The sequence below is a fragment of the Oncorhynchus mykiss genome, chromosome 14, assembly GCF_057628025.1.
Source record: "Oncorhynchus mykiss isolate SJ-2025 chromosome 14, ASM5762802v1, whole genome shotgun sequence".
NCBI classification, from domain to species: domain Eukaryota; kingdom Metazoa; phylum Chordata; class Actinopteri; order Salmoniformes; family Salmonidae; genus Oncorhynchus; species Oncorhynchus mykiss.
Window position 1 is genome coordinate 4,436,592 of NC_143035.1, and position 25,439 is coordinate 4,462,030.

The window sequence follows — 25,439 nt, forward strand, 5'->3', positions numbered from 1 at the left end:
GCTTTCTCACATTACAAATCTAGAAAAGACACGTTTAGACTATGTTGTGTACAGGCCAGAGGTGAATGCTACCTCTCTGAGCTTCTTCCTGGTGATGCCAGTCCAAAGGATCGCTCGCTACCCTCTTCTCCTCCAGACCATCATGAAACATACAGACCCTGGGCACCCGGCCTACTCTCTCCTGGAGCAGACTGCCCACGCCGCCGTAGCCGTCAACTGCAGGATCAATGAGTACAAACGCTTCCGAGAAGTTGGTGAGGACACATGCTGGCTATCACGTTCTTGTAATCAAATCCTATGATTGGTTTTACTATTCAGACCAAGGATATTGATAGATTGTGGGCATTACCTTTTTTTCCTGAACACCCATATTAGAATTTCTTGTCTTCTCATCACAGCCGACAAATACAAGAAGACGGAAACCTTGACGATAAGGGATAAGATAAATCGTCTGAATAGCCACAGCATCGCAAAGAAGACTGCCAGACTGAGTCAGTTCATCAAGCATGAGACGGGGATTGCACCAAAGGTAAGGCACTTTCCGTACCTGTTCCTGATGTTAGGTTCACTCAGCCATATAAAATGAAGCTACACGCCCTTCTTCAGCACCTTTTAGGTTAATAATTAAACATAGGGAATGGGAAAAGCTGTGAGATAACATATGACATGACCAGTGTTTACTTCTTAAAAGGTCTCGCTGTATTCGAACCTTGATTCACACCTCCGGGGAGCATTTATTACATAAAGTATGTAGAGAGTAGTTGAATACAATGACACGTGCTATGCTGGTGGCATGTCACATGGTTATGAGTATTCCCTTGCGGACATTTTTAGACATATTATTCATCAAGTCACAAACTGAAGCTCTGGGGGTCTCTTTTTAGCAATGGATGGTAGAACAGTCTTACTTAAATCTCTGTAAAAATGTATTGAATTTGCTGTTTAATAACTTCCCTCGGTTTCAATTCCAGTTGGTTGATGAGGAGTTTGATGCCTTGGAGGGCTTTTTCTATCTCCTTGAAAATGGTATCGCCGTGCTACATGAAAATGTGGAGACGTATCTCAGCCATCTGCAGGTGAGCTTTTGTAGACCCCATCCCTTTGCCGTGGAGACCATCACCATGACAGCATTGGAATCACGTTGTTTACACCTGGCTTTCCACTCAACATACAATTAGTGCCCGATCCCTTTAGATTCACTTCTAGCTTGACATCCTCTTCTCACTAAATAATGAGCACGGTTGGATCGGTAATCCTCCTCGCCAGCTGTCAACTACAACTCCTTGGCTCATGTTTCAGTGGTGAGCATTTGAAAATGTAAAGATGCTGTAAGAAAATCTGTTTTACATTTTCAGCCTCCTTCACATTGCCGCACCTATTTGAATACAGAGTCTCCCCACTGTCAAACAGCCGCTGCCTGTCATAAACCATGCATTTCTGACGACTACCTCAGTTTTCTGTTTGCGTTTCCCGTGTCTAGATATAGTTTGTGTGGCATCTTTTCTTTCCCTGTTCTATTACAGAGATTCCTTAGCTGTCGACCGGAGGAGTTTGACCTTGACATGGACGGCGAGAAGCCTGCTATATGCTACAAGGAAATCACAGCAGCATTGAGACAATGGATACTTCCTACATTTGTGAGTCAAGCTAAAGTACCACTTTGTTATGCATGCTACAACAATGGGCATCGGAATATAAGTTGGCTGGGAGGACAGACCATTTTTATTGAATTGCGCCCATGGTCGTGTTTCACTTTCCCACATGTCCTTCAGGCTTCAGATTGCACTGCCCGGACCTCATGCCTCTGTCCATCGCCCTCCCCCACTCTCTATTTCCTAATATTTCCCTCTTCCTCTCCCCATCCCCCACTCAACATCCAGGAGAAGAGGATGAGGACGTTGGTCCACAAGCCCCTCTGTGCCCTTCGAGAACTGCTGGTGGGGCCTCGTAACCTGATCCGTAAGCGCCTGGACAAGCTGCTTGACTACGAGCTGATCGAAGAGAAGCCCAGTCTGAGCTACGATGAGCAGGCGGTGGCAAACACCTATAAGACCATCAACACGTTGCTCCTCAACGAGCTGCCCCAGTTCAATGGCCTGGCCCTCACCCTGCTCTGGGGCATGCTGGGGGCCTTCAGCTGCCTGCACAAGGACCTGGCTGCAGACATGGAGCAGCTTTTCCAGGGCTTTGCCCAGCAGGTGGGGTAGTAGGTACACCACAGTCACTGTAGAAGGGTTTAGAGGGGGTAGCAAGATACCCTTTACTAAAGTGTATCTGTGGACGACCAATGCTGACCATTGCAATTAACCATTTCAGCCAGTGAATCTGCTGTCCGTTGTTTATACACTGAACAAAAATATAAAAGCAACATGTGAAGTGTTGGTCCCATGTTTCATGGGCTGAAATAAAAGATCCCAGAAATGTTCTATACGCACAGGAAGCGTATTTCTCTCAAATGTTGTGCACAAATTAGTTTACGTCCCTGTTAGTGAGCATTTCTCCTTTGCCAAGATAAGCATGTTGTGTTGCAGTTTTCTTGTCACTTTCAGTGATTGATTAGTGAGAACTATACCCACGGCCAGAGATGCAGCTGAAGTTGAACTTGACTATCTTTCTAAACTTGTTTTGTCTGACCTCTCTTTGCAGCTCCCTCACAGTTCCCTGGAGCCTAATGCATTCTGGGAGTGGGCAGAGTGTTCGGTGCTGGAGGGTGCGAGGATGCTGGAGACTCTGTGTCGGAATGTGGAGGACCAACTCAATGCTCCCATTGTCCAGGTCAGTCCCAACAGAAGCTGCACTATAATCTGTTGTTTGGTTGGCTGTGATGTGACTTGTTGCCGGGGAACATCGCCAGGGACAGTGCGTGTATACATCCACAGCCTCACGCAGCAGGACGATTCATACTAGACCCATTCACTGTAAATGTTCTTATTATCTGAACCCATCATGTGTTTGGAATAACCTGAATTGGATCAGGATGGTTATTTATATTAGCCTTAGAGTTGTGGTGTTACCTTTTGAGTAATCTCTCGTGGACAGACGGGCGACTAACCAAATTGTGCAGTATTTTAGTTCCGAGTTAACCGAGATGACCTGTTTACCTGTTGAAGGTTCTGAGGAAGGTGTGCTGCCTGAGGGGACAGTACTGTAACTAAGCATAAGCCATTTGTCAAAACTAACACACTAGGACATGTCACGCTCACAAAACACAAACTTTCTGTTCAACATGCATAAATAGCAAACTGGAAATTCCATTACCTTTCCTACCCAGTTAGAACAGAAAGCGCCATTCATTTTGCTTAGTCATAATGCAGTAATACCTTCACTCCAGCTAACGCGTGGCTCATATCATCACCACTACGCATTACTTTAAGTGATGAGAATGTGAAGAAGCCAAGAGTAGAGGGGAGAGAAAGGGTCTGGTTTCATGTCTCAGACTAATCTAGACCTCTCACCTAGCCCATATTAAAATCTGTGTTTTATGTCTTTATGTCTGCAGTGTGAGCAGCCCTCAGAACAGATGGGCCCTGGTCAAAAGTAGTGCACTACATCGGAAATAGGGTGCCATTTGCGATGGATCCTATATGATAGTAATGAGACTCAGCCTGTCAGATCTACAGGCATACATGACTGCAGTAGTGAGGATAGGTAGCTCATTTGTGGCTGGCGATGGCTCTCACTTACAGGCACCATTTCTACAGCCAGAGAAAGACATGGGATCACTTCATTAGCTGCTCTTAGGTGAGATAGTAAAGCCATAAACCTTACAAGTCACCCCGGGGGAAGCTAAGCAGGTGAACAAACACCAGGGTTAATGAGTGCTCACTCTTAATACACACTGGGTGTACAAAACAGACCAGAGGGTTGGCAAACGTGTTCCTGGAGTGCTACAGGTACTGCACGATTTTGTTCCAACTAGTCACAACACCTGACCAGCTAATTGATCAGTTCAATGATTGCCTAAATTCCACACACCTGGTCTTCCAGGTTGGTTAAATCAAAAACATCAAGTTTGCCTACCCCTGACATACTGACCAGGTGAAAGCTATAATCCCTAATTGATGCCCCTTGTCAAATCCACTTCAATCAGTGTAGATGAAGGGAAGGAGACAGGTTAAAGAAGGATTTTTAGGCCTCGAGACAATTGAGCCATGGATTGTGTGTGTGCCTTTCAGAAGGTGAATGGGGCAAGAAAATATATTTAAGTGCCTTTGAATGGGGTATGGTAGTAGGTGCCAGGGCGCACCAGTTTGAGTGAGTCAAGAACTGCAATGCTGCTGTGCTTTTCGCGCTCGACAGTTTACCATGTGTATCAAGAATGGTCCCACCACCCAAAAGACATCCAGCCAACTTAACACAACTGTGGGAAGGATTGGAGACAAAATGGGCCAGCATCCGTGTGGAACACTTTCGAGACCATGTAGCGTCCATTCCCTGACGAATTGAGGCTGTTCTGAGGGCAAAAGGGTTGCAAATGAATATTAGGAAGGTGTTCCTAATGTTTTGTACACTACATCTACTGCTGTATATATTGTTAGTATGTCTTCATCGGGTGTATATAGATTGCATTAGGATTACAGTGCTATTGGATTTGTTACGAAATTTCTTGATTTCTTTGTGTGTGATTATTTGTGTATTTGTTTGACATTTTACTGCGTCGTTAGGAGATGGTAACGTAAGCATTTCACTTTCACCTTCATAACATCTTCTAAACTGTGTACACGACCAATACACTTTTGTTTTGATGCTGCTAATTAGTTGAACTACTGTATGTTGCTTGATTATGTGCCTGATTGCTGCATAACTATGTTCCTGATCGAACAGTATTGGTTCATTAGGGCACACCGTTTCAACTTTTTGCAACGGAAAGTGAAAACGTAGCATTTTATTATTGGATAAATCCAGGTAGTTTCCCTGTTTCAGTCAGTTCCCTTCTGTTTGGTGCGTAATGAGCACGCCCCTGTTCTGTTCATTTGTGTCCTCCCAGCCTCTCAGCCCTGGGTCTCAGAAGTGTCTGAAGGCCCTGACAGACAAGCACGGCTCAGGCAAGATCTACCAGCTGACGGGTCATGTGGTGGGGACTAGAGACCTGGACCTGAGCCTGAACAGAGGAGAGCTGGTGGCCATCATCAGTGAGATGGACACACGGGGGGACAGACGCCGCTGGCTGGTCGACGCAGGGGGTAAGACCTCCAGGATATCTCACCTTTTCACTTGAGGGGATGATCTTTTAAAAGAACACACTGCTTCACATTCTAAAGGAAAGTCAGTCCTTTAGTTAGTCAATGTATTGAGTTGTCTTTCAATGTAGCAGTGAATACCAAACTAGAATTCTGGTTCCGCCACCACCAGTTAGTGGAGACATCTAATGGTTGTTTACTGTTACTGCTGGCTGTGTACTCACAGTAAGTGTTTAATTCTATCTATCAAATAGATTAGATCAGTTATTGGATAATATGTGGTTTATAACGTATCTTATTACAGTATAAAATTGATAAACTCATGTTTTATGATCATCCATTACACAATCTGTGTTCAGGTCCAAGAGGATACGTCCCCTCCTCCAAACTGGTGCGTTACCACCAGGTAACCATGGACCCTCCCCCGTCCCCTCATCTGACAGTCACTACCATGGATTGTGCTGGAGGTGTCAGGCGACACTCCTACACCCCTGACGTCAGGCGACACTCCTTCTCCCCTGATACACCCCAGCCCGTGAGGACTCTGTCGATGACCATGCCCTGCTTCCAGGTAAGTGACACTCCCTGGTAAAGTTTCCCCTAGGTACAGATCTAGGATCAGTGTCCCCCTCCCCAATCCTAATCTTAAAGGGATAGTTCACCCAAATTACAAAATGACTTATTGGTTTCCTTACCCTGTAAGCAGTCTATAGACTAGATGACAGCAATCCATGCTTTGTTTTTCCCCCCCTGGCACTGTTTCCACATGCTAACGTTTTAGCATTTGTGGCACAAATCCCATTCAAGTTTGACCGATATTAGCATGTTCAAAACATCTAAGTGTTTCACCGAGACGTGGCTGAACGACGATACGGACAATATAGAGCTAGCGGGATTTTCCATGTACTGGTAGAACAGAGACGCTACCTGTGGTTAGACGAGGGGTGGGGGGTATGTGTGTTTATTAGCTGGTGCGTGATGTCTAATATTAAAGAAGTCTCGAGGTATTGCTAGCCTGAGGTAGAGTACCTTATGATAAGCTGTAGACCATATGATAAGCTGTAGACCACACTATCTACCAAGATTTCTCATCTATATTATTCGCAGCCGTCTATTTACCACCACAGAACGAAGCTGGCACTCAGACTGCTCTCAACCAACTGTATAAGGCCATAAGCAAAGAAGAAAATGCTCACCCAGAAGCAGCGCTCCTAGTGGCAGGATGCAAGCTTTTAATGCAGGCAAACTTAAATCCGTTTCACCTCATTTTTACCAGCATGTCACATGTGCAACCAGAGAGAAATAAAAATCCTAGACCACCTTTACTCCACACACAGAAATGCATACAAAGCTCTCCCCTGCCCTTAATTTACTAAATCTGACCATAATTCTATCCTCCTGATTCCTGCTTACAAGCAAAAACTAAAGCAGGAAGTACCAGTGACTCGCTCAATATGGAAGAGGTCAGATGACGCGGATGCTACACTACAGGACTGTTTCGCTAGCACAGACTGGAATATGTTCTGAGATTCATCCAATGGCATTGAGGAGTACACCACCTCAGTCATCGGCTTCATCAATAAGTGCATCGACGACATCGTCCCCACAGTGACTGTACATACATATTCCAACCAGAAGCCATGGATTACAGGCAACATCCGCATCTAGCTAATGGCTAGAGCTGCCGCTTTCAAGGAGCGGGAGACTAATGCCGGACGTTTATAAGAAATCCCGCTTTGCCCTCAGACGAATCATCAAACAAGCAAAGCGTAAATACAGGATTAAGATTGAATCCTACTACACCGGCTCTGACACTCATCGGATGTGGCAGGGCTTGAAAACTATTACGGACTACAAAGGGAAACCCAGACGTGAGCTGCCCAGTGATGCGAACCTACCAGATGAGCTAAATGCCTTTTTTATGCTCGCTTCAAGGCAAGCAACACTGAAGCATACACGAGAGCACCAGCTGTTCTGGATGACTGTGTGATAACACTCTCGGTAGCCGATGTGAACAAAACCTTTAAACAGGTCAACATTCACAAAGCTGCTGGGCCAGACGGATTACCCGGATGTGTACTCGACAGTTGGTCCGCGTATGCTTCAAGTGAACCCACCAAGTACAACCCTAAATCTGTAAATATGGGCACCCTCATAGATATTATCCTGACCAACTTGCCCTCCATATACACCTCTGCTGTTTTCAATCAGGATCTCAGCTATCATTGCCTCATTGCCTGCATCAGTTATGGGTCCGTGGTCAAATGACCACCCCTAATCACTGTCAAATGCTCCCTAAAACACTTCTGCGAGCAGGCCTTTCTAATCGACCTGGCCCGGGTATCCTGGAAGGATATTGACCTCATCCCGTCAGTTGAGGATGCCTGGTTGTTCTTTAAGTAATTTCCTCACCATCTTAAATAAGCATGCCCCTTTCACAAAATGTAGAACTAAGAACAGATATAGCCCTTGGTTCACTCCAGACCTGACTGCCCTCGACCAGCACAAAAACATCCTGTGGCGTACTGCACTAGCATCGAATAGTCCCCGGGATATGCAACTTTTCAGGGAAGTCAGGAACCAATATACACAGTCAGTTAAGAAAGCAAAGGCTAGCTTTTTCAAACAGAAATTTGCATCCTGTAGCTCTAACTTCAAAAAGTTCTGGGACACTAAAGTCCATTGAGAATAAGAGCACCTCCTCCCAGCTGCCCATTGCACTGAGGCTAGGAAACACTGTCACCACCGATTTAAATCCACAATAATTGAGAATTTCAGTAAGCATTTCTCTAACGGCTGGCCATGCTTTCCTCCTGGCTACCCCGGCCAACAGGTCCCCACTTCCAACAGCTACTTGCCCAAGCCTCCCAGATTCTCCTTCACCCAAATCCAGATAGCAGATGTTCTGAAAGAGCTGCAAAACCTGGACCGTACAAATCAGCTGGGCTAGACAATCTGGACCCTCTCTTTGTAAAATTATCCGCCGCCATTGCTGCAACCCCTATTACTAGTCTGTTCAACCTCTCTTTCGTATCGTCCGAGATTCATAAAGATTGGAAAGCTGCCACGGTCATCCCCTTCTTCAAAGGGGGAGACACTCTAGACCCAAACTGTTAGACCTATATCCATCCTGCCCTCTCTTTCTAGTCTTCAAAAGCCAAGTTAAACAAAGAGATCACTGACCATTTCGAATCCCACCGTACCTTCTCCGCTGCGCAATCCAGTTTCCGAGCTGGTCACAGGTGCACCTCAGCCATGCTCAAGGTACTAAACGATATCATAACCTCCATCGCTAAAAGACAGTACTGTGCAGCCGTCTTCATCGACCTGGCCAAGGCTTTCGACTCTGTCAATCACCGTATTCTTATCGGCAGTCAACAGCCTTGTTTTCTCAAATGATTGACTCACCTGGTTCACCAACTACTTCTCAGATAGAGTTCAGTGTGTCATATCGGAGGGCCTGTTGTCCGGACCTCTGGCAGTCTCTATGGGGGTACCACAGGGTTCAATTCTCAGGCCAACTTTTTTCTCTGTATATATCAAGGATGTCACTCTTGCTGAGGGTGATTCCTTGATACACCTCCACGCAGACAGCACCATTCTGTATACATCTGGCCCTTCTTTGGACACCGTTAACAAACCTCCAAACGAGCTTCAATGCCATACAACACTCCTTCCGTGACCTCCAAAAGCTCTTATACACTAGTAAAACTAGATGCATGCTCTTCAACCGATCGCTACCCGCCCACCCGAATAGTATCACTACTATGGACGGTTCCAGACTCATATTAAGCATCTCTAATCCAAAATGTAAATCTATAATCGGCTTCCTAATTCGCAACAAAGCATCCTTCCCTCATGCTGTCTAACATACCCTCGTAAAACTGACTATCCTACCGATCCTTGACTTTGGCGATGTCATTTACAAAACAGCCTCGAACACTCTACTCAGCAAATTGGATGCTGTCTATCACAGTGCCATCCCCATATACCACCCACCACTGCAACCTGTATGCTCTCGTCGGCTGGCCCTCGCTACATATTCGTCGCCAGACCCACTGGCTCCAGGTCATCTATAAGTCTTAGCTAGGTAAAGCTCCGCCTTATCTCAGCTCACTGGTAACCATGACTTTTTTTGCTCTTTTGCACACCAGTATTTCTACTTGCACATCCTTATCTGCACATCTATCACTCCAGTGTTAATTGTTAAATTGTAATTACTTTGCATCTATGGCCTATTTATTGCCTTACCTCCTTACTCCATTTGCACACACCGTATATAGATTTTTCTATTGTGTTATTGACTGTACTTTTGTTTATCCTATGTGTATCTCTGTGTTCTTTTGTCGCACGTCTTTGCTTTATCTTGGCCAGGTCGCAGTTGTAAATGAGAACTTGTTCTCAACTGGCCTACCTGGTTAAATAAAGGTGTTATTTTATTTTTTAATAAGTGTCTTCACTGACATTTTCAACCTCTCCCTGACTGAGTCTGTAATACCTACATGTTTCAAGCAGACCACCATAGTCCCTGTGCCCAAGAACACTAAGGTAACCTGCCTAAATGACTACCGACCCGTAGCACTCAAGTCTGTAGCCATGAAGTGCTTTGAAAGGCTGGTCATGGCTCACATCAACAGCATCCTGCCAGACACCCTTGACCCACTCCAATTCGCCCCAACGGATCCACAGATGATGCAATCTCAATTACACTCCACACTGCCCCTTCTCACCTGGACAAAAGGAACACCTATGTGAGAATGCTGTTCATTGACTACAGCTCGGTGTTCAACACCATAGTGCCCACGAAGCTCATCACTAAGCTAAGGACTCTGGGACTAAATATCTCCCTCTGCAACTGGATCCTGGACTTCCTGTCAGGCCGCCCCCAGGTTGTAAGAGTAGGCAACAACACTTCTGCCACGCTGATCCTTAGCACTGGTGCCCCTCAGGGGTGAGTACTTAGTCCCCTCCCCAGAGAACTGGCAGTGTGGTGCCAGGACAACAACCTCTCCCTCAATGTGGGCAAGACAAAGGAGCTGATCGTTGACCACAGGAAAAGGCGGGCTGAGCAGGCCCCCATTGACATCGATGGGGCTGTAGTGGAGCGGGTCGAGTTTCAAGTTCCTTGGTGTCCATCACCAACAAACAATCATGAAGAGGGCACAACAACATTTTTCCACCCTCAGAAGACTGAAAAGATTTGGAATGGGTTCCCAGATCCTCAAAAGGTTTTACAGCTGCACCATCGATATCATCCTGACTGGTTGCAACACTGTCTGGTATGGCAACTGCTCAGCATCTGACCGTAAGGTGCTACAGAGGGTAGTGTGTACATCGTGTGTACATCATGCCATGCTTCCTGCCATCCAGGACTAGTATAATAGGCGGTGTCAGAAAAAAAGCCCATAAAATTGTCAAACTCCAGTCACCCAAGATATAGACTGTTTTCTCTGCTACCGCACGGCAAGCGGTACCAGAGCGCCAAGTCTAGGACTAAAAGGCTCCTCAACAGCTTCTACCCCACCCCCCAAGCCATAAGACTGTTGAACAATTAATACAATCGTGACCAGACAATTTACATTGACCCTCCCTTTTGTACACTGCTGCTACTCGCTGTTTATTATCTATGCATAGTCACTTCACCTCCACCTACATGTACAAATTACCTCAACTAACCTGTACCCCTTCACACTGACTTTGTACCGGTGCCCCCTGTATATAGCCTCGTTATTCTTATTGTGTTACTTTTTATTGTTACTTTTGATTTTAGTCTACTTGGTACATATTTTCTTAACCAACAGTGCAGTTCAAGAAGAGTTAAGGGCTTGTAAGTAAGCATTTCACGGTAAAGTCTGCATTTGTTTTCGGGGCATGTGACAAAGTTTTGATTTGAAGTGATTTTGTTGAGCTTCACATTCAACGTGAGATACTTTCGGATGATTTGGACATGATATGTGAAACATTTACTCCCATGATTAGAATGGCATTTGTGGCACAAACAAATGCTAAAATAGTGTTAGCATGTGGAAACATTACAAAAGAAACAAAGCATGGATTGATGTCATTACCTTGTCCAGAGACTTCTTACAGGCTAAGGAAACCAATGTAATTGTGTAACTTAGGTGAACTATCCCTTAACCATTAGTGGGGGGAAAAAATGCTAATCTGAGCCAAGATTAGCATCTAGGGGCAACTTCACACGGGTGAGTGACACGAGGGCCAGAGCAGCGTGAGGGGTGGGTGGTTTCTGAGTGGCAGGTTGTTAAAGCACATCTGACTACCTGCTCTGCTTTGTGTGTCAGGGAATTGGATGATGGGTGTATGCAATTGGGGGGGGGGGGGAGCTTCCCATCAATCAAACCCTATCAGATGCGTGTGAGGGTTTTTAGTGGAAAACTCCAAATTGGCTGCTTACCCTTGTCAGCAGAGTTCCCCCAAACTCTATTCTGAGTGTTTTATTCATTGATTTGTTTTAGCTCTTCAAACATCAGTATACATTGGTTTATACATGGTTACTTGAACTCTGTGAAGCATTTATTTGGGGCTGGTAACTCTAATGAACTTGTCCTCTGCAGCAGAGGTAACTCAGGGTGTTCCTTTCCTGTGGCGATCCTCATGAGAGCCAGTTTCATCATAGCACTTTTTTTTGCGACTGAACTTGAAGAAACTTTCAAAGTTCTTGAAATGTTCTGCATTGACTGACCTTCATGTCTTAAAGAAGTAATGATGGACTGTTGTTTTTCTTTGCTTATTTGAGCTGTTCTTGCCATAATATGGACTTGGTATTTTCCCAGATAGGGCTGTCTTCTGTATACCACCCCTACCTTGTCACAACACAACTGGCTCAAATGCATTATTAAAAAGAAAGAAATGTCACAAGTTGTAAAAGTGAGTGATTCTCCTCATGACCTTTGGGAGGCATTTATCATACCCTTATAGCCAGCCATCATCATGTACCGCTGGAAGTGTGATCACTAATCATAGGCAGGTGACAATCCCCCTAAGGCTTGAATTCTTCAACTTGGGTGGTCCATTTTGAGTCTGTCATTTCTGTGCCTTTGTGAGCAGAGGAGCCTGAAGGTGATTATAAGTCCACTACATTCACAGGCCTCACAGCGGCGCCCTAAACTGCACTTACATGCCCTGCTGATGGCCCAACTTTCTAAAGTCCTGTTGTCCAGAGAAGAGCTGTGTTTACTAATGGCGTTGGCCAGACCACCAGGCTAAAAACAGCAATTAGCCCTGCTAGGCTGCTAGGACATCAATCTCTGTTAGAACACCATGCTCGATAATAAAGCCTTGTTTACTCTCTGTCTGTCCACCGCGGTATCGTTGCAGGTGTTTGCAGGCTATGACTTCACGGCAAGGAGCAGTCACGAGGTCTCTCTGAGGGTGGGGGAACCAATCAGAGTGCTGGAACCCCACGACAAGAGGGGTAGCCGCGACTGGAGCCTGGTGGAGGTGCGGGAACAGAGGGGGTATGTTCCCTCCAACTACCTGGCAGTGGTGCCTACATCTACGTCGCCCACCACCCCCTACCACTAGGGTTGCCCCGGGCAACCAGCCAGTCCGTGCTAGACGCCACTCAACCATCGCTGCCCACGCACCTCTGCTCAGCAGGAGAAGCACTCTCACTGAAGCCTACATCTACAGGAGGGCGAGAAAGAGATGTGTGTGTGTGTGTGATGGATTAGATGACAGGTGTGTGTGTGTGAAGTGGTGCACCAGGCATTTGCATGTAGAGTGCTCCAAGCCCTCGACTGCAGCACTTATTAGAAGCATGTAAGTGGGAGGCTGCTTCCATCACCAGGAACCAGGGGTGAAATGCTGCTTTCTCCTACAGAAAATGACTGACTGGCAGTCAGGTAGCAATGCCTCAGCACAGCATGAGGATGAAGGAGAGCAGGCAGTCTGTGGCAAGGGAATTGGTTCTTGTGAATATTTGACCTACCTGACAAAGCTTCTCCACTGAGCGGATCTTTCGCTCAACTGGCGCTGGCAGTTAAACTGATGGACATATATATGTACACGCCCCTGACTCCGTTTATGTGATGTACCACTTGCACCGCCAACACTGAATCCGCCACTGACATTGACAGCAATGCAATTTATGCTCAGGCAAAATAGTTGTATGATTTCTAAGAAGAAATGAGGTCGGCATACTAAAACATTAATGCTAGATTGATCAAATAAGAAAAGGGGGAGAGTGGATCAGAGAAGTCCTGTTCAAATGGATGAAGCGTAGCTAGTTTGATTCCAGATATCAAACGGCAGCAAACATCTGTTATTAAAGCAATTGTATCATTCGGGTTGTTATGGCTTTAATAGCATAGTACTTGTCGTGCTAGCGGCGCCTTCTCATTGGTCCAAATGTCAGAGCAGAGTGAGAAGGCGAGACGTTACCTGCTGCTGCTGCTGTATCTGGGCTGTCTGGTCTAGACGGAGGCAGAACTCTGTGTCTTCTCTGAGCTGGCCACAAGGGGGCATACCTCACCAACTCTCACCTAACAGATGGCTTTTGTAGGCTTTAGCGTCATTATCTTTATCATTACCTCAGTCAGTATTGATGTTAAGCTTCTGGTGGATGTTGCACAATCTAAACATGTTCATATCTTAACAGTGTTGTCGTGTATAATTAATTTGACTGTCACGATCTGCTTCATAATATTATCTAACGAGAATGTGTTTGCTCAGTAAGTCTACTGTCAGGGATAATCCTATGCCGTGTTTAAAAAAAAATATATATATATTATATTTATTTACCCCTAGCAGGCAGAACTGCACATCAGGCTTTTATGTGTTCTGATGAAATGAGCTATGGAAGATGAAATGACTCAGTATAGCCAAAAACAGTTTGAAAGGGAGCACAGCTCTGCTCTGTTGGTGCAGCAGTGTCATTGTTATGCTGATTGCTGCAGAATAGTCTGTGTGGCCTGGATAATACAGAATTCAAGCTGGGTATACAGCTTTTCAGATATTCACCTCCATTTTACCATGTTGGCTCAGGACAGGATTTGTATGCGGCTCTAAGATGGTGCAGTTTCTGAATTTTAGATGCATTTTAAGGAAAAGCCACATAGACGGTGACCCATTTTTTAGAAAGCTATTATAACATAGCATTCACTAAGAGAGCACCAGAATGGAGGGTAATCAAGTGTAAACGGACGTACGGGCTTTTAGGGTTGCACTTAACCAAACAATGCTACTGTGTGGCGCGTGCTGTCCTCCATATGACATCTAAACATGTGTGTGTGTGTGTGTGTGTGTGTGGCGTATTCCGCATTTGTGGTTGTCACCTTGATGCTAAGGACGGGTTGTCAACATGGATTTGATGCAGTGACTCCCTGCAGCTACCGCTATCCCTAGCATGACAGAACCCTACGCAGCTCTAAAAATACACTTTCTCTCATTCAATGGTTCTATAAATAGACTACTGTCATTATAGGATCCCCTGTTGGACCCTTGGCCTCCCCCTGCTGGCTACTGTGGAAACAAGTTTTTCCCTTCCTTCCTTCCTCTGGGTGGTAAATCACATAACGGCGACTGTTATACTACCTCCCTGCATGGCTCCAGGGCCGCTCTTGGCTTAAAATCCATAGGGGAGTATACAGACAACAATTAGGTTGGTTGTTGTCTCTGTCTTTGAGAATTGGGCTCCTGACTAGGAGGGTAATCCAGTGCTTTGCAGGCAGGGCTGGGCTGAGACGAGACGTCCATGTTTCTGTCAGCCTCCAGTCAGAGTGTGGATCAGCTGCTCCACAGTGTTACAGTCTGCTCATCTGGCTGCAGCCTCAGATTTACGTGCTGGGCTGAAATTATTGTAAATTTTTAGGGGGTCACTGTGGCAGTCAAGGGAAAGAGCATCTGCATCTGGGTGCCGGGGGGGTATTTTTCTTCCTGAGAGTCTCTCCCTCCGCCACCTCCCCTGACTTGTGAGGAAGTGTTGAAGCGCAGTGTGTAACGGGGGCTGATCCGTCAAAGCCGCACTGGGCTTGGCCACAGAAATAGCAGCAGTGGGCTTGTCCTGGTTGTTTTAAGCCAGGGCTGTATTTGGTAACCGTCTGGCACCGCCCCTGATGCCTTAGCTTGGCTTCTTTTAGGCCCTGTCTCTGGCAAAACCAATTTAGTTTTAACAATGGTTCATCCCCTCTGCTGCAGGACTAGAATGGGACATTTTCCCTTGGCTTGTAGCTAATGACTGGGGGTTTAGAAGATAGTGGTGAGACTGAGGCGTGGACGGTGCAGGGTACGGCAAGGCAGGGAGGCATGTGACACTCTGCAGCCATGCAGCAAAATTCTCCTGAGGCTCCCCTTGGGGAGCTAAGGATGGAGCCACTGACATGGCCCAATCGCCATGTGTGTCAGTGAGAGCGTGTGAGTGAGCCACGGCAGTCAAGCTTAACAGATCTCCTTGTCGTCAGGAGGATTGACTTGGCTGTTTCTAATTCCAGGACATCGGCTGTTTTTCTGCTTTCTCCTTCATGCTTCCAGCCCTTCTTTGAATAAGACATACAGAGAGACAGAAGACCGATATACAGTGCATTCGGAAAGTATTCCGAACCCTTGACTTTGTTCCACATTTTATTACGTTACAGCCTTATTCTAAAATGGATTGCATTTTTGCGTGTAGATTGATGAGGGGGGGGAAAAAACGATATAAATAATTTTAGAATAAGGCTGTAATGTAACAAAATGTGGAACAAGTCAAGGAGTCTGAATACTTTCCGAATGCACTGTACACTGACATAAGAGATACAATTCATGTTCCATTCATAATTCTCCCACCACACTGACTTGAAACTGAATTCTATATACCCTTTCCATTTGAAGGAAGTTGTGTGGCCTGCAATAGACTAGCGTCCTGTCCAGGGAGTGCATTTGTACCTCAAGCTGCCTCACGCTCCAGAAACAGGAGACAGAGCGGCCAATAGGACAGGAGCCTGTCTCGAACAGGGCTACTTACTTATGTGGCCTTCATAAATGAATTGCTTTGATGTTCTATAACTGGATACTTTATTATTTGTAACCAAAGAGTATTCTAGGATTGTTTACATGTTGATCTCATCTGTGCTGTGTCGGGCAGTGCCCTTTCCCTTGGTGTAAATCACATTGGCCCCTTAGTACAAAATAGACTGGACGGTCCTTTTGGGTCCTGGGGCCCATTCAGACTGAGGAAGGAGCATGGGTGGGGGTAAGGGGTGATTGGGGTAGAGCGAGAGGCTGCGTTGGGGCCTCTGTGAGGATTCTAACTGGAGGGGGACTGCGTTGATCATAGACTGTTCTAACCCAGAGTTCGTAGACACTCCACTGGAACCTACAGTCTCGGGACAATCCCCCTCCCTTCTTACTTTTCCTGAAATGATGACGTTGCGTCGTCTTTTTCTCTCGTTCACTATGCTCGAAATGTGGCATCGAGACGCTCCGTTTTTTTCTTTTGTTTCTGTTTGAACCCTTTGACGTACAGCCATGGGCTGGCTACTGGCTCGTATGGTGGGGCGGGCTACTGGCTCGTATGGTGGGGCGGGCTACTGGCTCGTATGGTGGGGCTGGCTACTGGCTCGTATGGTGGGGCGGGCTACTGGCTCGTATGGTGGGGCGGGCTACTGGCTCGTATGGTGGGGCTGGCTACTGGCTCGCATGGTGGGCTGGCTACTGGCTCGCATGGTGGGCTGGCTACTGGCTCGTATGGTGGGGCTGGCTACTGGCTCGCATGGTGGGCTGGCTACTGGCTCGTATGGTGGGGCGGGCTACTGGCTCGTATGGTGGGGCTGGCTACTGGCTCGCATGGTGGGCTGGCTACTGGCTCGTATGGTGGGCTGGCTGGCTCGTATGGTGGGGCGGGCTACTGGCTCGTATGGTGGGGCGGGCTACTGGCTCGTATGGTGGGGCTGGCTACTGGCTCGTATGGTGGGGCTGGCTACTGGCTCGTATGGTGGGGCTGGCTACTGGCTCGTATGGTGGGGCTGGCTACTGGCTCGTATGGTGGGGCTGGCGGCCGCTCAAGGTCAGTTTTGTTTTTCAGCAGAGAGCACCAGGCACCACCTCTCCCAGCCCAATTATGTGACGACCCTGACTGTGTTTTGAAACAGGCAACCGTGCGGTCCATATGTAAGCCCCGCCCTCTCTCTTGTAAACAGTGCTTGCCTCGAATGTCAGGGATGTCAACCGCCATCACGAGGGCACAGGACTTAGAGCTTGCTATAGTTTTAGTGGGCGTGAAACGCAGAGCCATGCCGAGGGGGAAGGAGGGAGGGAAGGAGGTGTTTATGTTCGACGTGAAAGAGGAGATAGATTCCCACCATCCGACTATGTGCCATGCCCCCTTCTGGCAACCCGATAAGGCACTTTATAACACTTACATGACACTTAGCTTATAGGGTGTCACATATTATAACACGTGGAGTGCACATTTCTTTCAGCTGGACTGAATTTCTAAGTTTAGCCGCTGCTGTGTCAAGCTATTGAATATTTTATTTTATTATCATTTTTTTAAAATAGATGTGGTACTAATATTTTCGTCTCGCTCTTTAAACTGTCATCTCATGTTCTCTTGTTGCTGTTGTTGTACAGTATGGACTGCAGCTACCGCCAAATGGAGTGCTATGTTGCCTGTGTAGGAACTATCTGTTTAGTTTTGCAGTTGTACATGTTGTACATATTTTGCAAATATGTTTAACATTAAACATTATATTAAACACCCCAACACCCCCCTGTGAGATGTGTGATTCTGTGTCTTGCCCTGTTTTTAGTCACTTGCGTTATTCTGCCAGTGTACGGTAACATTTTTCTTGAGGTGGGAATGACGAGAAACCTGTGCATTGCTCTGTATGGGGGGGACATACAGGGAAGATAAGATGCAAGGAATGGATTTTCTTGTATGACACATTTGGATTCTTCGAACATACAGCTGGAAAGTCTGAGCTCAGCCAATCGGACGTGCTCTGAATACCAGGGAGTAGGGAGGGCCCTGTGTTTTGGACTATCATGTCACATGACCTAGATTTGAACCTTTTTATTTTAAGCCTTTTCCAGAAATGAGAATTACACCAAAAATGAAAGCAATTGTCTGAGGATTGTGCAGGACCATCTGACATAAAAAGAAAAGTGGACAGTTTGATGAAAAAGCTTTCAAATAAATGTTAAAAACAAGGTCGTGTGACATGATTCTCCTAAACACAGGGCCCTACCGATAGACCTATAGCATGTCCACACTGTGGAAACAGCCTCTGTATTTGGCACCTGTGATCAAGGCCACGTGAAGCTGGCTCATGTTCTCTCCTCTCTCTCGCTCTCTCTCGCTCGCTCTCGCTCCAACCCTGGGTCTGATACCGTGTCAATAATGCAGTAGAAGACGCCCCTTCGCTCACGCCTCACGTGGCAGGTAAATCTTTGACCTTCCTCTGCTCGATTCACCCCAATCCAACAGTTCCTTAAACCTGTCATTTACGGATCTTCTCTCTGCCTCTGTGGCCGTAAAAGGAATGTGGGAATATGTCTTTGGGGAGAGAGCACCGTTATGGCCATTCAATAAAGAATCTGTCATTAGTGTTCACATAGGGCGCTGCCCTCTACTCACTGTTGCACTAGCTAGCTACTTCTCCTCAATCTCATCACCGTCATGTCACAACACGTGCAATAACCCTTTAATTCTCCCTTTTAATTGGTTAGCAGCCTTTTAGATGCAGCTTGTGTGAATAACTGTGGCACTGTACACAATTTCTATGGACACATTAGCGTGTCTGAATAGGATTTGGAGGCGGACTTCAAAGTCAAACCATTGTAGATATGAAGTTTGGTAGTGTGGCTTATTGACTAAATTCATTTTGAGGTAATGGTGATTTGTTGGGAGCTTTGGAAGAAAGTTTGGTTTGGTGGACTCTACATTGCCTTGCAAAAATCATCCAACCACCCCCTTGACGTTTTTCCTATTCTGTTGCATTACAACCTGTAATTGAAATACATGAAATCCAAATAAAAATCTAATGGGCATACACAAAATAGTCCAAATTGGTGAAGTGAAATGAAAAAGTAACTTGTTTAAAAAATACATAAAAAAATGTAAATGTAAAACTGAAAAGTGGTGGATGCATATGGATTCACCCGCTTTGCTATGAAGCCCTGAAATAAGATCTGGTGCAACCAATTACCTTCAGAAGTCACATAATTAGTTAGATTGCACACAGGTGGACTTTATTTAAGTGTCACGTGATCTGCCCCATGACCTCAGTATATATACGCCTGTTATGAAAGGCCCCAGAGTCTGCAACACCACTAAGCAAGAGGCACGACCAAGCAAGTGACACTATGAAGACCAAGAAGCTCTCCATACAGATCAGGGACAAAGTTGTGGAGAAGTACAGTTCAGGGTTGGGTAAAAAAAAATATCTGAAACTTTGAACATCCCACGGAGCACCATTAAATCCATTATTAAAAAATGGAAAGAATATCGCACCACAACAAACCTGCCAAGATAGGGCCGCCCACCAAAACTCACAGACCAGGCAAGGAGGTCATTAATCAGAGAGGCAACAAAGAGACCACAAAGATAACCCTGAAGGAGCTGCAAAGCTCCACAGTAGAGATTGGAGTATCTGTTCATAGGACCACTTTAAGCCGTACACTCCACAGAGCTGGGCTTTACGGAAGAGTGGTCAGAAAAAAGCCATAGCTTAACCTGTTAGATCTCTAGGGGCGCTATTTCATTTTTGGATAAAAAACGTTCCCGTTTTAAGCGCGATATTTTGTCACGAAAAGATGCTCGACTATGCATTACAGATTTTGTCTGTAAGTGCCCCAGAACTCATTCTACAGGCGAAACCAAGATGATGCATCAACCAGGAATTAGCAGAATTTCTGAAGATCTGTTTTCCATTGTCTCCTTATATGGCTGTGATTGCGCAAGGAATGAGCCTACACTTTCTGTCGTCCGCCCAAGGTCTTAGCAGCATTGTGACGTATTTGTAGGCATATCATTGGAAGATTGACCATAAGAGACTACATTTTCCAAGTGTCCGCCTGGTGTCCTGCGTGGAATTCGGTGCGCAATTGCCAGCTGCTCGTACTTTTCCATTTGATATAGGGGAGAAACCATGTGTCCAAGAACGATGTATCAATGAAGAGATATGTGAAAAACACCTTGATTGATTCTAAACAACGTTTGCCATGTTTTCAGTCGATATTATGGAGTTAATTTGGAAAAAAGTTCGCGTTTTGAGGACTGAATTTTCGGATTTTTTTTTGGTAGCCAAATGTGATGCATAAAACGGAGCTATTTCTAATACACAAAGAATCTTTTTGGAAAAACTGAGCATCTGCTATCTAACTGAGAGTATCCTCATTGAAAACATCAGAAGTTCTTCAAAGGTAAATTATTTTATTTGAAGGCTTTTATGTTTTTGTTGAAATGTTGCGTGCTGGATGCTAACGCTAATAACGCTAAATGCCAACGCTAAGCGATTTTCATGAATAGTTAACGTTGTGTTATGCTAATGAGCTTGCTGATAGATTTACACAATCCTGGATACAGGGGTTTTTTCATAGCTAAACGTGACGCAGAAAAGGGAGCGATTTGTCCTAAACAAATAATCTTTCAGGAAAAACTGAACATTTGCTATCTGAGAGTCTCCTCATTGAAAACATCTGAAGTTCTTCAAAGGTAAATGATTTTATTTGAATGCTTTTCTGTTTTTTTGTGTAAATGTTGCCAGCTGAATGCTAATGCTAAATGCTACGTTAGCCATCAATACTGTTACACAAATGCTTGTTTTGCAATGGTTGAGAAGCATATTTTGAAAATCTGAGATGACAGTGTTGTTAACAAAAGGCTAAGCTTGAGAGCTAGCATATTTATTTTATTTCATTTGCGATTTTCATGAATAGTTAACGTTGCGTTATTGTAATGAGCTTGAGTCTGTATTCACGATCCCGGATCAGGGATGGGGAGATCAGAAAGGTTAAAGAAAAAAATAAACAAACACATTTGGTGTTCACCAAAAGGCATGTGGGAGACTCCCCAAACATATGGAAGAAGGTACTCTGGTCAGATGAGACTAAAATGTAGCTTTTTGTCCATCAAGGGAAATGCTATGTCTGGCACAAACCCAACACCTCATCTCCCCGAGAACACCATCCTCACAGTGAAGCATGGTGGTGGCAGCATCATGCTGTGGGGATGTTATTCATCGGCAGGGACTGGGAAACTGGTCAGAATTGAAGGAATGATGGATGACGCTAAATACAGGGAAATTCTTGAGGGAAACCTGTTTGTCTTCCAGAGATTTGAGACTGGGACAGAGGTTAACCAGCAGGACAATGACCCTAAGCATACTGCTAAAGCAACACTCGAATGGTTTAAGGGGAAACATGTAAATGTATTGGAATGGCCTAGTCAAAGCCCAGCCCTCAATCCAATTGAGAATCTGTGGAATGAATTAAAGATTGCTGTACTCCAGCGGAACCCATCCAACTTGAAGGACCTGGAGCATTTTTGCCTTGAAGAATGGGAAAAAATCCCAGTGGCTAGATGTGCCAAGCTTAGAGACATACCCCAAGAGACTTGCAGCTGTAATTGCTACAAAAGGTGGCTCTACACAGTTTTGACTTTGGGGGTTGAGAATAGTTATGCGCGCTCAAGTTTTCAGTTTTTTGTTTGTTTCACAATAAAAAATATTTATCTTCAAAGTGGTAGGCATGTTATGTAAATCAAATGATATAAGCCCCCCAAAAACCTATTTTAATTCCAGGTTGTAAGACAACAAAATAGGAAAAATGCCAAGGGGGTGAATCCATTCGCAAGCCACTGTATACGGTGTCATCTTTACGAGCTTGATTTTCCCATCTCTCCCAGCCAGCTGAAGGTTGTTATTGCTACGCTGCAGTCCGGGGTTTCAGAAACCATCACTCTCTGTCTGCTGTGGCAATTCCATTCCAATCTTTGCATCTGAGTGTGAAGAAAATAGCCCTTGTCCTCACCTGCTCGTCCCACCGGCCTGGCCAATGAGAAGCTGATAAGACCTCATGTCTTCACATCGCAACATAATCCTACATACACATAGGTTGTGTGGAGACCCTTTTCTCATGTATCCACCCAGCTCCAGCCCCTGCATGGATCCCTCCCTGCGATTCAATTAACAGCTCAGCCACCTTCACACACCACCCCGCTTCCACAGAGCCCCCTGAAAGACTGCTGGTTTAGATTAATAAGCATGGCTTAATCATTGAGGAGTAATTGTGTGTGTGTGTGTGTGTTTAGCTAGAGTAAAGACTACAGAGCGGAATGATTTGGCTGCTTGGTGTTAATGAACTTCCTGCCTTGTGTTTCCCTGCTGAAAAAAAAACCATCATAAACCAGCAAAGGCTGGTCACCTTGGTCAGTGGTCACCAGCCTCCACTGTGTTTTGCTGGTGCCTTCACTGGTTGACAGAGGGCGACCCGGCTCTACGTATTTGACTGGTTTGTGACCCACTGACACCCACCCCGGTTAGAGGGGAATGAAGCAGCCCAAGAGTTAACACACACAGGAACTGTTATTTAAACACACTGAGGAAGATGAACATGGGGATGGTTCTGTAATGCAGAGTGCACTGAAAAGAACAAAGTATGGAATGGATGATATAAATGAGCTATAACCATGTAATGGCATAGAACTTCAGCAGCACAATAGGAAGGACTGAATGATAATTCACTGCTGCAAAAAACAGTCGGCTATTACACCGCAATACTAGGACGGTATCTAATAACGACCTAATAACCATGTATTACATAGTAACACCATATTGATGACTAGGATGGCAATAGCACATTAAGAATAATGGCAAAGACTAAATGTAAATAAATAGGAATTAGTAAACGGTGACATTGAATCCTTGCAGACAATATCAGTAGTAACATAATAACAGGAATGAGAAACTACATGCAATACTGTTTAGGTATCCCATGCCACCCGTGATCTCGGACTGGAAAAGCACAGTTTGGGCCCGGCTCGTGCTCTTATATGCTTGAGAGAGGATGCAACGGACCCGACTGGCCAGTGCTGGGCTAGCTAGGAGCATCTGACCAATCATGATCAGTGCATGTGAAGAGGGTGGGGTGCATGGGGACAGTCTAATTGGCTGGAGACATGAGCTGGAGGTGAGGAGTGATGAGGAGATCTAGACTGAGCGGCATCTGAAACACATTAACAACAACACACACACTGGAAATGAGTCCCACAGGGCCCTGCCTTCGCTGAGTTTTTGCTGGTGACCTGCCTTCGCTGAGTTTTTGCTGGTGACCTGCCTTCACTGTGTTTTTGCTGGTGGCCTGCCTTCGCTGGGTTTTTGCTGGTGGCCTGCCTTCGCTGGGTTTTTGCTGGTGGCCTGCCTTCGCTGGGTTTTTGCTGGTGGCCTGCCTTCGCTGTATTTTTTGCTCGTGACCAGCCTTCGTTGTGTTTTGGCCACTGGTCACCAGCGTACCAGCATAAAGATGTAGGATCTTAATTTGAGCCAGTTTGCTACTGCAGGAAAATAACCCTGCATCAACAGGAAATGTGAATTATTATGTGGATTATAATTAACAGACATTTTTGTAGGGCTTGTTACATTTTTCGTAAAGGAAAAGTTCAAAGTGGAAATTACAAATTTCAGAAGCCTTTTTCAAACCTCAAATACACTAAAAGTTTTAAATGTCCTGCATTGCAGGAAAGTTCTTGCCTGGCTACCCAGACTCCTTGCTCCGGCCAAATGCTGCGCCACGCCCAAGGACGTTAGTTTCTCATCCGCGATGAGTTCGAATCTCAGTACCTCCCCGACCCTTCACCGAACGTGAACACAACCGGGGCCATCTGTTTGGTCTAGAAACCGATGGGTTAGGCCAGAGCTTTGATACTCTGGTTGGTTGGAGACGATCCAATCACTGATGACTTTGTTTTGTACAACGCCCCTCATCACCACCAACGATTTCAATGATGGCAGTCTGACTAATTTATGTAGCGAACGACAGAGCAGCGGAAGAATGTAGCATGAGACATCAGGCTAGGAAAGGTCTGCAACATGGGGATCCAATTAAGATCCTACATCTGTATGCTGGTCACCAGCAAAACCAGCATTAAGTCAAATTATGCTGGCTTGTAAAGTGATGTTTAATTCCTATTGGAATCCAGCCAGTGTGGGGATATCCAGCAACTGGGAGTTTTATTCACCCACGATCTGCGTTCAGAATGACTGCCAGAGAAAGATGATAAACGAGACTACCTAAATCGTATAAACTGGAACAACCATTTCAGTTAAGTCCAACTAACAGATTGAATTAGTTTAGAAACATATATTTTATTTATCTGTGTGCACATAAGATACATTCATTGAGTAATTAATCAATCATTGTAAATGCAAAACACGGATATTGAAACAAACAATGAGAAAATATAACTGCAATCGAGCATACTGGGAAATATGATAATGATCGGCAAGGTTTTGCAGTCCAGTTTGACTGCTAGACCATGCTGGACCAGCATAGACCAGCTTGGTCACCAGCATAACAGCATCACCAGCATAAGCTCATCACCAGCATACCAGCATGAGCTGGTCACCAGCATACCAGCATCACCAGTATGCCAGCATGTGATGGTCACATGCATCACCAACATACCAGTCACCAGCATCAACATCTAGACCAGTGGTACCCCTAGACCAGTGGTATCTAGACCAGTGGTATCCAACATCTAGACCAGTGGTATCAAGACCATTCAACCTCCATCATTGTAAGCCTGCCAGACACACACTATGATACATTTTTTAAACAAATAAAATACAATTTTATTGGTCACATGCACATGGTTAGCAGATGTTATTGCGAGTGTAGCAAAATGCTTCTGCTTCTAGATCCGACAGTGCAGCAGTATCTAACAGGTCATATCTAACAAATTCCACAACAAAACCTAATACACACAATCTAGTAAAGGAACGGGATGAGAATATATAACTATAATATATATGGATGAGCAGTGACAGAGAGGCTAAGCTGCAATAGATAGTAAAGAATAGATAGTGAAGGATAGAGCATTGGGCCAGTAACCGAAATGTTGCTAGATTGAATCCCCGAGCTGACAAGGTACAAATCTGTCGTTCTGCCCCTGAACAAGGCAGTTAACCCACTGTTCCTAGGCCGTCATTGTAAATGAGAATTTGTTCTTGACTGACTTGCCTAGTTAAATAAAGGATAAATAAAAATAAATACAGTATATACATATGACGTGAGATATGTAAACATTCTTAAAGTGGCATT

General features: G+C 45.3%; 1 protein-coding gene across 2 annotated transcripts in view; it reads left to right on the forward strand.

Annotated features, from left to right (window-relative positions):
- Positions 1-17,885, forward strand: part of LOC110488578 (rho guanine nucleotide exchange factor 37) — a 28,518-nt gene extending 10,633 nt beyond the window's left edge. For both annotated transcript variants that reach the window (XM_021560847.3, XM_021560845.3), the window contains 9 exons: positions 55-254; positions 399-529; positions 972-1,076; positions 1,524-1,637; positions 1,881-2,198; positions 2,647-2,775; positions 4,988-5,183; positions 5,540-5,751; positions 12,519-17,885. In XM_021560847.3, coding sequence (XP_021416522.2) covers positions 55-254; positions 399-529; positions 972-1,076; positions 1,524-1,637; positions 1,881-2,198; positions 2,647-2,775; positions 4,988-5,183; positions 5,540-5,751; positions 12,519-12,725 — 1,612 coding nt within the window. In that variant the 3' untranslated portion in view covers positions 12,726-17,885. The remainder of the gene's footprint in view (positions 1-54; positions 255-398; positions 530-971; positions 1,077-1,523; positions 1,638-1,880; positions 2,199-2,646; positions 2,776-4,987; positions 5,184-5,539; positions 5,752-12,518) is intronic.
- The last annotated feature ends 7,554 nt before the right edge of the window (positions 17,886-25,439 follow it).